General features: G+C 46.8%; 1 protein-coding gene across 5 annotated transcripts in view; it reads left to right on the top strand.

Annotated features, from left to right (window-relative positions):
- The window catches only part of Fars2 (phenylalanyl-tRNA synthetase 2, mitochondrial), a 453,987-nt gene extending 440,646 nt beyond the window's left edge, over window positions 1-13,341 (top strand). For all 5 annotated transcript variants that reach the window (XM_059263160.1, XM_059263162.1, XM_059263159.1 and 2 more), the window contains one exon: window positions 13,048-13,341. In XM_059263160.1, the coding sequence (XP_059119143.1) occupies window positions 13,048-13,186 (139 nt within the window). In that variant the 3' untranslated portion in view covers window positions 13,187-13,341. The remainder of the gene's footprint in view (window positions 1-13,047) is intronic.
- The last annotated feature ends 2,613 nt before the right edge of the window (window positions 13,342-15,954 follow it).

Raw genomic sequence — 15,954 nt, 5'->3', positions numbered from 1 at the left:
CCTAAATTAGGGTCATTCAAGCACCTACAACTTCATTCATAATAGATCATTTGCCCTTTAAAATATTTTCTTCTTCTTTTGCCTTTTCTTCTCAGTCCCTGTACTTTCTGTTCTAAGTAATATTTCATATTGGATTTATTTTTTTCCCTTTGGGGATAAAGTCGTATTTCTGGAAACATCCTGAAATTTGCTTGGTAAGTAACTGTTACCATGTGAGTCCTGTTACAAGCAATTGATAGCAACAGCTGTGGACATTAATAAGCTGAACAGAATGGAGCTTGGACAAGCCACAGCAGGTTAGTGACGGGAGCAGACAGAGTCCAGGCTGGGCTGTATTCTAGCTGTGGCCTCACCTGTCACTTCATCTCTCTGGCTGTTCCTTGTTTTCTACACATGGCCAAGCCAGACTGTCATTGCCTGAGGAGAGCAGTACAGATCAGCCACTGAGACAGTGGTCACACGTCAGGATCATGCATGGCATTATTCCTCATTATCCTCTTTCATTATTTAGAAAAATGTATTCCCAAAAATGAGCTCCTGTCACATCTTAATGTTTCACTCAGGTTCGTACATTCTGGGAAAAATTCAGGCAAAGCATGGCCTCTGTCAGCCTGGCTTTCCTCTGTGTTGAAAGCCTGATTAGTAGGTAAAGCCCTTGGAATCTGACTGGGGGCGACCCCTAGCAAGAACACAGGCATGGGTGGGATCCTGTGCCACCATCGCTAGAGCAGCTTTGCCCTCCACTGTGCTACACGAACTGTTAGTGTAGATGATACACGCTCTCAGGCTGTCATGTGGCACAGAAATTGGGGTTCTTAAAAAGAACAACTAAACACCGGGGGCAGTGGTGCCTAGATAGAACTTCCGGTGTGACAGGCAGAAAGAAGTCTTTCCTCAAAAGGAAACTGACGAGAGAAGGTGATGGATCTGAGCAGGACTGTGTCACTCAGAAGGGGAGAAATTAGAATTTGCATGTAGATCCCATGGCCTTTATCCGTGGCCATGCCTGCCACTCCCCTTTCAAGCACCTCATTGGCTCCCATCCTCTTTCGGGTCTCAGCTCTGATACTTGCACAGGGAACCTTCTCTGACCTTTAAGTTAATGGGCCTTTTATGTAGCCTCATAGTGCCATGTACTTCTTCTCTATAACCTTTATCATAGTTGTAATTTACATTTTTTCATAATTCTTTGATTAGTACCTATCTCCTGCACTAGGCTCGGAGCTCCACAAGGGCATGCTCAAGTCTGGTTTGGATTATGCCACTGTTAGGTTCTCAGCACTTTGCAGAATGCGTGGCAGAGAGTGGATTGGGTGTACACTATTCATTTTCTGAGTGAGTCCATTAATGAATTGGATGGATAGATGGGTCAATACTATATTCCTGACGCTAGAAGCAGTGATGCTGCATATGACATGGACCACCCTTCCCTCCAAGATCTCTTTCCTCTCTAACCACTGATGGGCCTTGCATACCCTAGCCAGGATCAGTGCGCCATTTTGCTGCTGGTCATGAGTTATGGGGTTGTTTTTGTTTGTTTTGGGTTTTGGTTTTTGGTTTTTCAAGACAGAGTTCCTCTGTATAGTCCTGACTGTCCTGGAACCCACTCTGTAGACCTGGCCAGCCTCAAATTCACAGAAATCCACCTGCCTCTGCCTCCTGAGTGCTGGGATTGAGTAATGAAGTTTAGCCAACTGCCATAGAAGAAAGAGACCAGAGTATATCCATGACCAGCAAAGAGAATCACGTGCCACATTTGTCCACTCTGCGTGAAGGGCACAGCCTCTCAGCGTACACCGTGGAAGCCTTGGACAGGCTGCCCATTGAAGCAGTCACAGCTTGTAGAAAGAACACAAGCATGGGTCAGAAGAGCTCTGAGGTCTGTCATCCTCAAGCCGGTGAGTTCATAAATTGTGTCACTGTGCCACAATACTGAAGCCATCACTGCATCGTTCCAACCCAGAATATCATAGATTGATGATGCTTGTCCTGCCAAGCACATCCCTATTTTGTCCCCTTAATCTCTGACTTCCTACTTATGAAGAAGTAGCACTATAGATTAGACCCAGAGAGTCTCTTCCAAAATATATTTGCAAAATAAAGTCATTAGAAAAGTCTGTAAATCTTTTTTTACTAATGTGTGATTCTTTCAAACATGGTCCTGAGTCTTAAAAGCTGTACAACATAGCATTCTACTCCTGAGCAGTGGGGATGGGGAACATCTACTCATGCTCGAATGGTAGCTATTAACACCTGGTAGAACTGTATGGACTGAAAGCCCCTGATAAGCGCTGCTGTTAGCCAGCCTCTGTATGCAATGAAGCTGTCCAGAATAAGGGCCTTTACTTTAGTTCCTTTTCACCTGGTATAACAAAATACTTGACCAAAACAACCTACGGGAAGATGGGTTGATCTTGGCTCAGGGTTAGAGGGCACAGTCCATCACAGTGGGGAAGGCATGGTGACTAGAGCTGGTCACACTGTCAGTGGGATTAGGTAAGAAGCATTAAGGTCCACCCAGGGACCCACTTACTCTAGCTTGGCCCCACCTCAGGGCTCATTTCCAGCCTGGGACCAAGTGTTCAAACACACAAACTTACAAGAGACATTTCATGTCAAGGCCACAACACCTTTCCACCCTTCTAGAAGGTTCCTGTAGAAGCCAAGTCTGAACTCAGGCTTTTTGATTGGCTTAAAGATGGACTTTTGTCTGAGGCTTCTGAGCCTGAAACATGAGCGGACCTCTGTGACCCCAGCTCCAACACACATATTTCTGTACTCTGCTTTCTGTCCCAAACACTGGCTACTCTGACACTCACTTCCTGAACTATTGGCATGCTTTACAGAAGTGGCCATTCCTCTGCAGCATTTATGCGTATGCCCAGCTCTTGTGCCCTCCTTTCTGTTAGCTCATGAGATCACTGCAGTCTCCTGGGCAGCTCCACCATCTCTATACCTACCTAACCAGCTTTGGTCTGTGAGTGTATGCAACATGTCCTCTCCCAGTAGATGAAGCATGTGACCTACTGGGAGGTCCTCACAGCTCCATCTAAAACCTGGGGCATACATTCAGCCTCTCCTAGTTAAAATGAGAGGGGAAAATTCCACTAACGTCCCTGTTGTTATCAGCACCACTCGTGGGTTTTTCCAGGTGGACCAAGAGCCTTGATTTCACCTGTCACCATCCCGTTTGTGCTCTAAGATCTAGATTTACTCTCATTGCTTCTCAGTCTTTTTTGACCTCTGAGTTTATAGTTCATGCCATTTTTTCTATTGAGTATTAGTAACTATGTCTTGCCTGCTTTCTTTTTATGTACCAATGTCCTAGCATCCAAATGGATTATAATATAGTTGTGTGCTGCTAAAATGTCATGGTTGCATTCTAAGAAATGAGTATCAGATGGTTTTGTTATTGTACAAACATACAGTCTAATCCCATAAATGAAGGTGGATGTGCCATCACTATGTGATACAGACTCCCAGGAGTGCTACTGTGTGTGTGGTCTGTCATTGACCACATGTCATTATGCAGTGGCATCCCTCTTTCTAATGCTTTGTGACATTCCTACACTACCATTGTATCAGGCTGAGTGGCCACTGTATGAATATTCATGTATTGATCAAGCAGTTAATTTACATGTCTGTATCTCCCACAGTGCATACCTCAGCACAGGATAAATAGTTGCTGATCAACCAGCTGCACAGAATAAACAATTGCTGATCAATGGGCTGAGCTGGAACTTTAGCACTTTGCCTGCCACAGATCTTTTGTAACCAGACCTGGTGACCTGTGTCAGTACTGTCAGGAAGCAGCCTTGTAGCAGCACGTAGTTAAAACTGGCCTTGTTGACTTGGGTTTGGCAGATTTAGGCCAGAGAGGAAACTTAAAATCACCTCCAAATCTTCCACACAATTGACAATCATAGAGCTTTGGAAATCTGTACAGAATGGGATGTTACTTCACCTCTGTTAGAAGTGAAAGATGGCTTGGAGGACTGTAGAACAATTGAAAAAAAAATTGTCCAATAAGGGAAAAACCCTGCTGTATTGTGGAGGGAGGATTTTAAAAATCATCTCTGTAAGATGCAGGGCATCCTGGCTGTTCTGTATGGAATTCTGGAAGCACTCCACTGAGCAGGGCAGAGCTCAGAGTGGAACACAACTGGAATCCAGAACCATTCTCTGCTGTTTGGGTTTTGATTTAAGTAGATAAGTAGAACGCGAATTCTTAACTTCTGGCTTATTTTAGGCAACACTCCTTGAATTTCCCTTTTTCTCATGGTAGAATTTACATGGCATTTGCCACTTCTGTGTCTTTCCAGTGTACAGGTCAGAGGCATTAAGCACATGACCGCTGTGTAACCATCACCTCTATCCATCTCCAGCACTTTCTCATTTCCCCACACCACAACTCGGTGCCCTCTAACCAGCTCTCAGTGCTCACCTGCTGTCTGTCTGTACGTGTGACTTCTAGGCACCCTGCACAGCAGAGTCATGGAATACTGGTCTTTTGTGTATCATTTGTTCCCTGAGCACTGTGTCCTCAGAACATTCATCCATGTTGTCACATGTAACATGTGCAGTCACCTGGGCCTCTCTGCATAGGCCAAAGCAAGGCCTTGCCATGCTGCCTGCAGGTCCAGTAAGACCAGTTGTTCACAGTAAGCATGAAATGTACCAACAAATGGTCTGTTTGTCTCATTCAATCCTTTCAAAATCCCCACGAGTCTATAGTGCAGAGTAAAAACCTCGTCAAATTAGAAACTGGCCCCAGAGCCTTTAGCTGAGAAGCAGTAGTAAGAGAGACCATTAAAAGACTTCCCAAAGTAGTTATTTTCATTTTTACTCAGATGAAGATCCAGAACTTCAGCCCCACCCTGCAGGAGGCCAGCACTCCACCTCCCTCCCCGTGCCTGCTTGGCAGAAGTCACTGCTCAAGAGTACCAAAAGTTATGGGGAGTGTTAGGGAAAAAAAAAACCTGGGGGTGCTTTGAACTTCCCAGAGGACTTGGCAGGTGTTTGATGTTCAAAAGCACTTCTTGCCTGTAAAATGTGTCTCTATAGCACTCTTAAGTTGCGGACTGAGGCTGACCAGGGAGTGGGCCAGTGGGGGTGGCCCAGCTCAGTTCCTTTCCCAGCTGCTGGCCCTGCCTCTATGAAAGCCTGCATGTGAGTTGTCTTTCCACAAGCAGAAACTGTCAGAGGAGCCAGCTGGTCCAGTTTCTTATGACTGACTCCAAGGAGCAGACATCCCTCTGGGAGTTAGCAAGCTTGGCAGTGGTGGTGAGACACTTACCTGAGGCTAGCTCCCTGGCTAGCTGAGAACTACAGAGAGGCACAGCTCAGAAGGGCCTCCAGGGGGCACCAGGTCAAGAAAAGGTTGGAAAATAGGGTGGCAGACCTCTTAGCTGTTGTTACAGTTTGGTATGAAATGCCCCCCAGAGCTTCATGTACTGGGGGCTTCATTGCCAGGCTTTTGGAGGACTGTATTCTAAGGGCTCTGACCTAATCACGGATTTAATCTATTAATATATTTATATTATGACACTATTGGAAGGTGATGTAAGCCAAGAGATTAGCCATGTCCTTCAGGCTACCCTGGCCCCTTCCTCTAACTCCTCTCTCTACTTCCTGGCTACCATATGAGCCTCCTCCTCCTAATGTTCTGTCCCATCACACAGGGCCAAGTAACCATGGGCCAAACCCTTTGAAACCATGAGCCAATCAAATTTTTATTCTATTGCTTCTGTCAGTTGTTTGGTTCTGGCTATGCAGAAGTGATTAATACAGCTATAGGAGGAGGGGGGATGTGGATGGCCAGGGAATGGGGGAATAGGAGGCCATAGTAGCTGCTGGATGGCTGGAGACCCTCCCACTGGCTACAGGATACCTCTTTTCATTGGTCTTGTGAGCAATAACTGTCCCACCCCCATGAAGCCAGCCAACTGCTCTTCATTCTCCTAGTATCCTCACATCAGGAATGGGTGCAGCTCATGTCCACCTCAGCCCTTCCATTTCATTCCATGCAGCTGTTAGAGTCCTCCGGAATCTCCCTTCCCTCATGTTTACTCTCGGGCTGTCAGAGCCAGAAGAACCCTAAAGTCCACTTAGCCCACCTCTCTCACTGCTGAGGACGATGAGACCAGGCAAGGTCACTCGCCCAGGCTTGCCTGGGCTCCACCTCCCACCCGCCAAGTCTTTTTACCAGAATGTCTTCATTATCTCCTCTCTGTGTTTGTTTATAGCAGGGAGGGGAGCAGGAGTCTGGTTTACTTAGTGTCTGGATCAGTTATTCAGACCAGGCCCAAATCTGTGCTTTGGGTTTTATCAGGAGTAGCCCTGGCTATCTTCAGACCAATGTCTGATTCCATACTCATTAAAGGAGGTTAAAAATTGATAAACTGGGATCAAGCATGAGAGAGAGAGAGAGAGAGAGAGAGAGAGAGAGAGAGAGAGAGAGAGCGCCCTATAGTCATTTCTCCAGTAAATTACATGAGGAAAAGACAAAAACGGAACAACTGAGTAGGACTCCTCATTTTAGTTTCACTTCCAGCAGCGTATTTACATGAAGTCAACTATAATCCAAAATATTAAATTCCAGGAGTAAATAATTCATAAGTTCTAATTCACATTGCTTGGCAGTATGAAATTTGTGCCACCTCACCCATTGTTCTCCAACATAGCCATCCTGTGTACACTACCTATGCAACATACCCACCCATCAATCATCAGTAGCTTTCTCATATATCAGATCAGCTGTGTGACATTAAAGTCCTTGAGTCAAGTAGACGTTAGCTCGATAATGGCCCAAAGCTTGAGTAGTGATACTGGCAAGTTTTGTGTTATATATTTGCAGTTGTTCTATTTCACTATGTTTAGCCTCTTAATGTGCTTAAATTTTAAATCAAACATCAATACCATATATACTTAGGAAAATGTATCTGTAGTGTTTGTTGCCTCTCTCTGGAACCACTGGGGGTCTTGGAATGTGTCCCCTCCAATAAGTGGATAGCAGTATTGAACATCACTTGTGACAGCCAGACTCTGAAATAACTGCTGTATAGTGCCCATCCAGTCCTCAGGGAGCCTAAGAAGGAAATGGAGGTCTTACTCCATAGGCAAAGAATCTGAGGCACACAAAGTCACACAAACTGCCCTAGATCTCACAGCAAAGAGAGTAAGAATTGGAACCAGGTTTCTCTTAACTGCAAAGTCAAGTTCTTCTCTACTCTCCTACATCCATCAGCTCTCAGTTCTATTCTTGGAAGTGACATGGAGCTGTCTCCCCTCCCTGTGCCTCTTGCCCAGTTCAACAAGCCTATGAAAGTACTGGATGAACTTACTCTCTCCATTGAGCAGAGTGGTAATGACACAGGAGTTCAGATTGACCTTGTGTCCCTAACAAGCAAGAACCAGTTGAAGATGAAGCCAAGGACCCAGCTTTCTCACTTTGTTAATGGAGCTCTGTGGACAGCATCTCTTCTCCATTGAGTAATCTCTGTGTGGATAGGCAGTGTCTGCAGTGCCCACTGGTCATACCTGCTCTATTCTGGGAGGTGTCAGGCACACCATCGAAGAACATGGACTAGCTGCTCCATCACAGATGGAAACGCATACTATTATGGATGCTGTAGGAGCTAGGTTTGGGCTGCACGTGAGGGAGGGTTTTATTTCAAGTGCAGAGCTAGTTTGGTTGCCACGGTGAACCAAGTGGTTATATAATAGAACTCTTCCCACCCTTACCAGCACTCTGACCCATTATGGTTCCTTCTTTCCAGTAGGTTCCATAGCCCTGCCTCCTTTCCAAAAATCCCCACTGACATACTCGGAGCTGAGGAGCACTAGTCACTCTTCATAGTACTTTTGATAATGGACCATTTTATCACTTTTTCTATTGTGTTTGGTTTTAAGATATTTCTTGCTCAGCTTTTTCATATTAAGAGCTATACAAATACGCATATTTATGGGGTACAGTGTAATATTTTTAGCTATGTGTAATGATATAAAGTGTTTGGCATATTCGTCACCTCAACCATCTCTTTGTGTTAAGAACATTTATCATCTCATAGCTGATTTAAAATATTCAAAACAGAATTTCTAGCCATAGTCAGCTGCTTTGCCATGGATCACCAGAGCCTGCTCTTCGCATCTTCATAACTTTGCCCCTGCCGACTTATCATCCCGACCCCAGCCCTGGCAGCCTCCCTCTTTCTTTTGTGAGACCAGCTTCTTCAGGCTCCACACATAAAAGAGAACATACAGCGTGTGTTTTTCTGTCTGTCTTATTCCACTAAGCATAATGTCTTCTGTGATTATGCATGTTGCTGCGAATGACAGGATCTTATCTTTTTAAAGACAGACTAGTATTCCATTGAATATGTGCTCCCTGTGCCGCCGCCTTCTTCCATTCATCCATTGATGGATGTTTGTGGTAATCCCATATCTCGACTTTATGAATAGTGTGCCTATGAGCATGGGGTACGTACAGGCATCCTCTCAACACAATGGTTAAAATTTCCATATACTTTCTGGATGCACACCCAGAAGTGGATTGCTAAGCCTGTTTAAGCATAGACTTGACAGTCCTTTACTGATCCAGACTTGACTGTTCTTAACTCCTACACAGCTTTATCTTTGGTCTAAAGTTAGGAGTCTGGGAGGAGGAGGCACTAAAATGGAATCCCTCTCTGTTGGCTTGTCCCACACTGTCCTGCCAGCTCTCCCCAGGGCTCATATGGGATTGCCCATCCCAGCTCTCAGTTTCTGCCTGAGCATCTGGACTTGGGTAGGCGGTGGAATTGGGTAAGCCTTGGCGTTCACAGTGGAGCAGGGAACAGGACCCTGAGAAAGTAAGCCATGTTTCTGGTTTCCCCCAGTTGGACTGGACCTTGAAACAGGGGACTGGATGGCAGGCTGGTTGGGAAAAGCACAAAAGTGGCAGCGCTGGTACCACAAGCACCGTGAGTCATTCAGAAGCAGACGAGGACAGTCAGATGTAGCTGTCTTGTGTTCAGTGTCAAAAGGCATAGTGACCCAGATTTCTTGTATGATTTCTACAGTGCTCAACTCTGTAACTAGACGAACAGCACCATGCCAGTACGCATGGAAATACCATTTGCTGAAGAGGAGAAACTCAAAGGTTCTTGTTGTATGGAGTGTGGCACAGCCGGCTTCCCTGCCAAGTGACTGGCAGCCTCTCGTGCTGCCTGCTGGCCCACTGCTGCTGCTGTACAGTCTGCCGCTGCTGCACGGTCCGCCGCTGCTGCTGCTGCTGCACGGCCCACTGCTGCGTAGCAGATTGCCCATTCTCTCCCTGTGCTCCTCTGTCCAGCTCAGTGCCTGTAAGATGCTGTTTGTTGAATGACTGAAGCAGTCTATAAATGAACTAGTCCTAGTTGAAAACACTGTAAGACCCTTACATCAAAATCTCTGTTAAAAAAAAAAAAAAGCAAAAAGTGAGGTTCTACCCAGCATCCAGCTCTTTTTACAGTCAGCCAGTATTGCAGGGTAGTGAAAGTTTTTAAGTGTTTTTTATTTTTCATTCTCTTCCATCTTGTCAACAAGGGGATTTGACTTCCTTAACTGAACAATAGATAATCTTGCTTATTTGTCTCATGAATGGAAACTATGAGGTATGTAAAAGTGAACTTTGATTTACCTATGACTCTCCAGATTGTATAGCCCACTCTGCTCGTCCTGAATGCTGGGCCCTATGAATTGGATAGAAAGCTATTGCAACTGCCTGATGCCCAAACCCCAGGATTGCCTTGTTTTCCTGCTCTCTGGGCCCTATTTTCCCAGCCAGCTGCCTGCTGCCGACTGTCCACCTTTTAATGGTACTACAGTAGGAGAGATCCTTATCAGCATGTTCCTGGTCTATGTGTCCCAATCAAAGAGCATCCTGGTCATCCTTGCCTCCAGCCGTGTCCTCTCTGAGACAGAAAGGAATGCAGGGTAGGGATCACTATGGATCTTTCTTGGTTATTTTAAAACTATATTACTGCTTAGAGGAAGCTGGATGTATTTGCTTTCTGTTACTATGAGAAATACCTGAGAAAAGATAATGTGTTTATTTGGGCCCATAGTCTAGAGCCTTCAGTCCATGACCAGTTGACTCATTAGTTTGAGCCTGTGGGAACACATGATCAAAGGGACTCATTTACCCTGTTGCTGGGTGTGGAAAAGTGAAAGAAGGGGCTGAGGTCTGCTTATCCCCCTCTAAAACCTGCCCCCAGTAACTCAAGACAGCCCCCCAACTACACCCTATATCTTAAAGGCCCTACAACCGCCCAGTAGCCGGGGCCCTTGGTGAGATCCAGGATCCAAACTACAGCAAGAGCTTGGATGTGAAAGGGAGGGCTGTGTTTGTTAGAGCTCCTGAGTGCCGTGGTTAAGGCTGAGTTCTGAAACCAGATCGGCCAGGGTGTGTTTCTGTTCTATTGAAATAAAATTCCCTGAATATGAAATTAGTCATTTTGAAAGTGTACAGTTCAGTGCCTTTGGGCACTTCTCTAGTCTGGATGTTTCAGATATGTGTGGTGTCTACATACTTTGGTTTTGAAGTTCTCCTAGTTTCCACTCATCAGTATTAGTAAACTATCCTTTCCTTTCCTTTTCTTTTCTTTTTTCTTTTTTTGCCAAATAGTAATCCATTCTCTGGCTATATTAAATTTATTGATACCCATTCATCAGTTGGTAATGACTAAACAGAGCTTTTAGGAAAGTGTAGTGTGTGTGTGTGTGTGTGTGTGTGTGTGTGTGTGTGTGTGTGTGTTGCTGGGGATTGAACCTGTGACTTCACACGTCTTTGGCAAATACTCTACCACTGAGCTCTATAGCCCCAGCTCTCCTTTTACTTTTCATTCTGAGACAGGGTCTCATGAAGTTGCTAGGGCTAGCCTCGAACTCACTCTGTAATCCAAGCAGGCCTTGAACTTGTGATCCTTTTGGCTGAGCTTCCCCAGGTAGCCAGGATTACAGGCCTGATCAAGAGACTCAGCAGCAAGTTTTTGTCTGACTTGAAGTGGGAGCCTTCTGTTCTCTGGGGGCATATACCTAGGAATTACTGGAGTATGTAGTAATAATACATTTAATGTTTGGAAACCCACTAACCCTTTCCACAGCAGCATATATGTTTCATATTCCTACCACATTGCTTGGCTGGAATTCTGGTCTTGTCACGTAGTCCTGCTGTTTGAACTTGGACAAGTCCCTTCTGCCTTCTGCGATCACAGATGTATCCCAGGCACAGTGATGTTATCTGCTCAGTGAAGATGTCAGTCGGAGTGAATTTATGTGTCCAGTGGAAGGCTGGGAAGCACTAGGTAGGCTACAGGGCTGCCATGTAGGGTGTGATACAATAAAGAGCTCTGGGCCGAACCCTTGGGCTCCTCACAAGGCCATCCCTCCCTTCACGGAGTCCTGTTTCTTACATGTTTGGCAGTTGGCCACAGCTCTGTGAACCTTTGGTTTGCCCTGCGAATCTCAGGGGCTGAATAGACCTGGGTCTCCTTTTCGTGACTGTTCTCAATTCGTGACTTGGGCTATGGTGGAAAAGTAACAGGGTTGAAGGAAGGCCAGTTCTCCCTCGCCTAAAACAGGCTGCTGAGGCTAAAGAGGACGGGGACATGCCAGCTAGCCTTGAACATGAGCACCTTGGAGGTGACTCCTTCCTGCTGCTCTTTGCAGATGGGGGCTCTGTGCCTGGCTTGGAATGGCAGAGGGTCCTAGGAGCTGACCCTTCCCAAGTGTGGCTCAAGGTGGGGGCGGGGAGAAGCAGAGTAAAGTGGAGAAGCTAGGTGGGGAAGGAGTGGAAGGAGAGCTGGAAGAAGAGACAAGGAGATATCAGAGGCTGGGACTGAGACGGACACTTCTCTTCCCAAGCATATTCTGTCTATTTCCAGGTCTGACCTAAAATCAGCAGGTGGGAGACAAGGGAGAGAGCACTCTTAGGAGAATGATCCCGGAACATCATGAAGGCCCTGGAAGCAGAGGCTCTAGGCTCTGGTGGCCACACAGGGGAATTATTTTGTCTTCCCGTAAAGGGGCTCCCCAAGGTGCCAGCCCACCTGAAACCCATTTGTCCCCGGTTCTTGCATGACTGAAGGCCCAGCCCTTACTCACCTACTGGAGGTACTGTGGCCTCTCCTGGTCAGGCTCACAGATGAGTGACATCGTTAGGAGGGGCGCCCCCTGGGGGCCACTTTCTTTGCTGGAGCTTCTTTGCCTGAGAACCCAGGGTTGGCTCTGCTACTACTGGGGTTGGAAAACAGGAGTTGTCATGGCTTCTCATTATGCAGAAGAGAAATTAAAGTTCTCAAAGTGGGTTGTTCAGACCCTTCCCATCCGCACAACCAGTGAGAGACACCCCAGGAGAGGGTCAGTGACACAAGTCGTAACCATTTGGTCTTCCCAATGAGACTACCATACTGCTGCTACCATGCCCCTTGAGCAGAGCGATCCCCAAACCAGCAGGTCAGCACTGCTGCAGTAAAGTAGAGGTCAACCCAGCAGCCCACGGGGGTGCTGGGGATGACACTTCCCAGCCTTGTCTCTGGCACTGTTTGGTGCAGTGTGGTCTACATAGTTCTTTTCCATACCATGGCAAGGTGGAGGCCACTAGCATTGACTCCCAATACTTACACAGTCAGAAATGCCTGGGGAGTCAGAAAGAACTCAGAACTCCAGGTCCTGTGTCCTGCAATCAAACTCTCTATTTAGCCCAGGACATCAAACCTATGGGGAGCACCTACCTTGGAGACTGTGGTGCATCCAACATGAAGGAACCAGCTTCTCCATTATTCAAGCTACTGTTTCCCTAACCATTACCCTCCTACACACTGAAACGATGTGGTCCTGAGTGGCAAGTGGTATTTGTGTGGTGATACATGGCAGATACTGGATCCTGACCCACTAGGTCTGCTCTTAGCAGGTGATATCATACCATTGTGATATGGCAGCTGTTTGACAAGAATAAGCCCTCCTGCTTTCAATCCTTGTGCAGACGTGTTTTTCGCTCACCTACTTGCATTCTCTCCCCGTCTCCAGGACACACAGGACCAGCCACTGCTACCGTATCACCTACCGCCACATGGAGCGGACACTGTCCCAGAGAGAAGTCAGTAGTGTCCACCAGGCTGTACAGGAGGCCGCCGTGCAGCTGCTGGGTGTGGAGGGCCGTTTTTGATGCCCTGGTTTTACCCAGGCTGCAGCCCTCATGGAGCTCCAAGACTCGCTGGAAAAGGGGAAACACATCGCTTGTGGACTGGAGTATCTGTCATCTTTTGATAAATGGGTCTGCTTTAGGACTTTCAGGAAATAAAGGATCACTTTTGAGAAGCATTGACATAGCATTTGTCTTTTATTTGGGGGAAGGAGAAAGCAGGCACTGGGATAAGAGTTCCCTGCTATCCGTTTAGAAATGCTTGGCCCATTGGCTCTCGGCGTGGTTAATTGGTCCCTGGGTTCCATTAAGCACCAGGCATGATTCTCGCCTGACAGGCTCTTCCACCCATGTAATGAGTGAAGCCACAGAGAAGGGCCTCAGAAACTGGATATTGTACAGGCATGCCTAGTTTTTGTGTGCTTGCTTGGCTGCAGGTCACAGATCCGGCATTTTGACAAATTGGAGGTTCATGGCAACCTGTGTTGAGCAAGCCTGTCGTCCTCCGTTTTCCTTCAACTCAAATGATCATTAGTCTTTCTTGGCACTGTTCTTATTTAATTGGGTAAATATATGGGCTTTTTGAACATAAATCTATTGTGCACCTCACAGAGACAGTTATCAGGTAAGCCTGTACTTCGGTATGCGCTGGAAAACCAAAAGATGCCTGTGACTTGCTACGTGATGAACTTACTTTGTCAGTGGTCTGGACCAGATCATCACCCCCCAACCAATCCTGTCCAGGAAGCCTTTGAATCTGGGCCATCCTCTCTCCCTTCTTTTCTTTGTTTTGCAAAGGGCAGGCTTCAAAGAGGCCACTGATGAAATGCCAGGGCTTCCCTTGAAAGTGGAGAGAGCCACATCTCTGAGCCAGGCAAGGTAGCTGTTTGCTTTCATAAATGCAAGGCCAGGGGCCAGCCCATTGGCCCTGAGCTTGGACTTCCCTGCCTTCTGCCCTCATGCAATGGAAGGAAAGGAGCAAGAATTGCCCTGGGTCCGGGAGACACACAGGGCCACCTCCTCAGGTTGTTCCCAGCAGGAGGCCTCCAATTCCAGAAGGATGGCGACCTTTAAGGAAGAGCACAGGGCTTTGATGTCTTCCCCTTTCCGTCCTGCACTTTGTAGTCTGCCTGCTTCACTCATGACCAGCCTTAATAATCAGATTTCAGTCCTGACAAGGTGCTGGAGGCTGATGGAAGACTCTGAGTGCTGGGATAAATATTTGATGAGAGGTGGCCATAATCAGCAAGCATTATCAGCTGCTCAGAGTGTGACTGTGTTTGGAAACAGGCTTATTGCAGATAGAAGTAGCTAAAACGACATCTTACTGGGTGAATGAACCTTTTTCCAAAGGGCTGTTGTCCTTCTGAGAAGAGGACTACATGAAGGCAGAGATACCAGTAAAGCTCTCTGTGAGCTCAGCATTCCCAGTGATTGTCGACAAGCCATGGAAGACGGGGAGAAGATCCCCTATGATTTCAAAGGGGTGCAAAGATCTACTCAACACTTGACATTAGACTTCTGTCCTCCAGAACTTTGAGAAAGTACATTTTTAGTTTGGGATGTGTCTTAGTTAGGGTTTTATTGCTATGAAGAGACACCATGACCATGGCAACTCTTATAAAGGAAAACATTTAATTGGGGCTGGTTTAAAGTTAATAGGGTTAGTCCATTGTCATCATGGCAGGTGGCATGCAAGCAGACATGGGGCTGGAGAAGGAGCTGGGAGTTCTACATCTTGATTCTTAGGCAGCACTTCCTCCAACAGGGCCACACTTCCTAATAGTGCCACTCCCTGTGAGTCAATGTGGGGCCAATTACATTCAAACTACCACAGGGTACTTTGTAATCTCAGTCCCTAGAACCTAATTCATCACCCAAAACAGGGCCGCTACTTCCCTTTCTTATTAAGACACTGCAATGGTTCACACCTAAGATTCCTCCTCCTACATAGGGATGGGACTGCAAAGCTAACCTAGCCAGGAGACACTGAGCTGTCACATGATTCCTACGAACCCCTTCATCTGGCAGTCTCTTGAGAGGTATATGGCATGGGCATCAGTTAAGGGTCAGGGGTCTGTCTGGAGGTCCAGGCCATATAGCTGAGACTCAGAGGGGTCTCCAAACTTGCAAGTACTGAACTAAGGCAGCCAAGCAAGGAAGGCCTGTCCATGACAGGAGTGTCCTGGCCATGTGTAGTGCCTATTGATGATCTTAGCGCATGAGTAGCAAAAGAACATGGACTATCCTTGACACCCATGACAAGAAGAGCAGTTCACAGATGGTCAAACGTGTGTCTGCACAGTTAGGTGACACACCCCCTTTGGAATCTCCAAGAACTTGCCACCCAGTGTCAACGAACAGAAACAGTGAAAACAGTGGAGCCCAGTGGCAGAGCGCTTTCCTAGAGTGCATGAGGTCCAGGTTTCCATCTCCAGTCCAAAGTCTGGGGCCATACTCCTGAAAGTGCCTGATCTCTGATCTTGGAGTGCAGCAGAACTGGGCCTGGTTAATATTTAGTGAGAAACACCTCAAGGGCTGCAGGGCCCCAGGGCTCTAAGGAATCTGGACAAGAGGTTCAGTGGGTCCTGTGAAGCTGGTATCACTCAGCTCTCTCAGCTGCCACCATCATAGCATCCCCTGACTGGCCAAGGAAAAGGAAGTCTTGATTGCCACAGGAAAGTCAGGATGATAGATCACCTCCTTTGCCTCCTGTTTCTCTGCCCTCAAAGTAAATCCCTGGTCCAGAGGCCAGAACATTGTCCTTCTCTCCCTCCCTTCCCTTGCCTTTC

Source organism: Peromyscus eremicus, chromosome 5, assembly GCF_949786415.1.
Source record: "Peromyscus eremicus chromosome 5, PerEre_H2_v1, whole genome shotgun sequence".
Taxonomy (NCBI): Eukaryota; Metazoa; Chordata; class Mammalia; order Rodentia; family Cricetidae; genus Peromyscus; species Peromyscus eremicus.
Note: the sequence above shows the minus strand (reverse complement) of the source record. Positions and strands in the feature narration are given on the sequence as shown.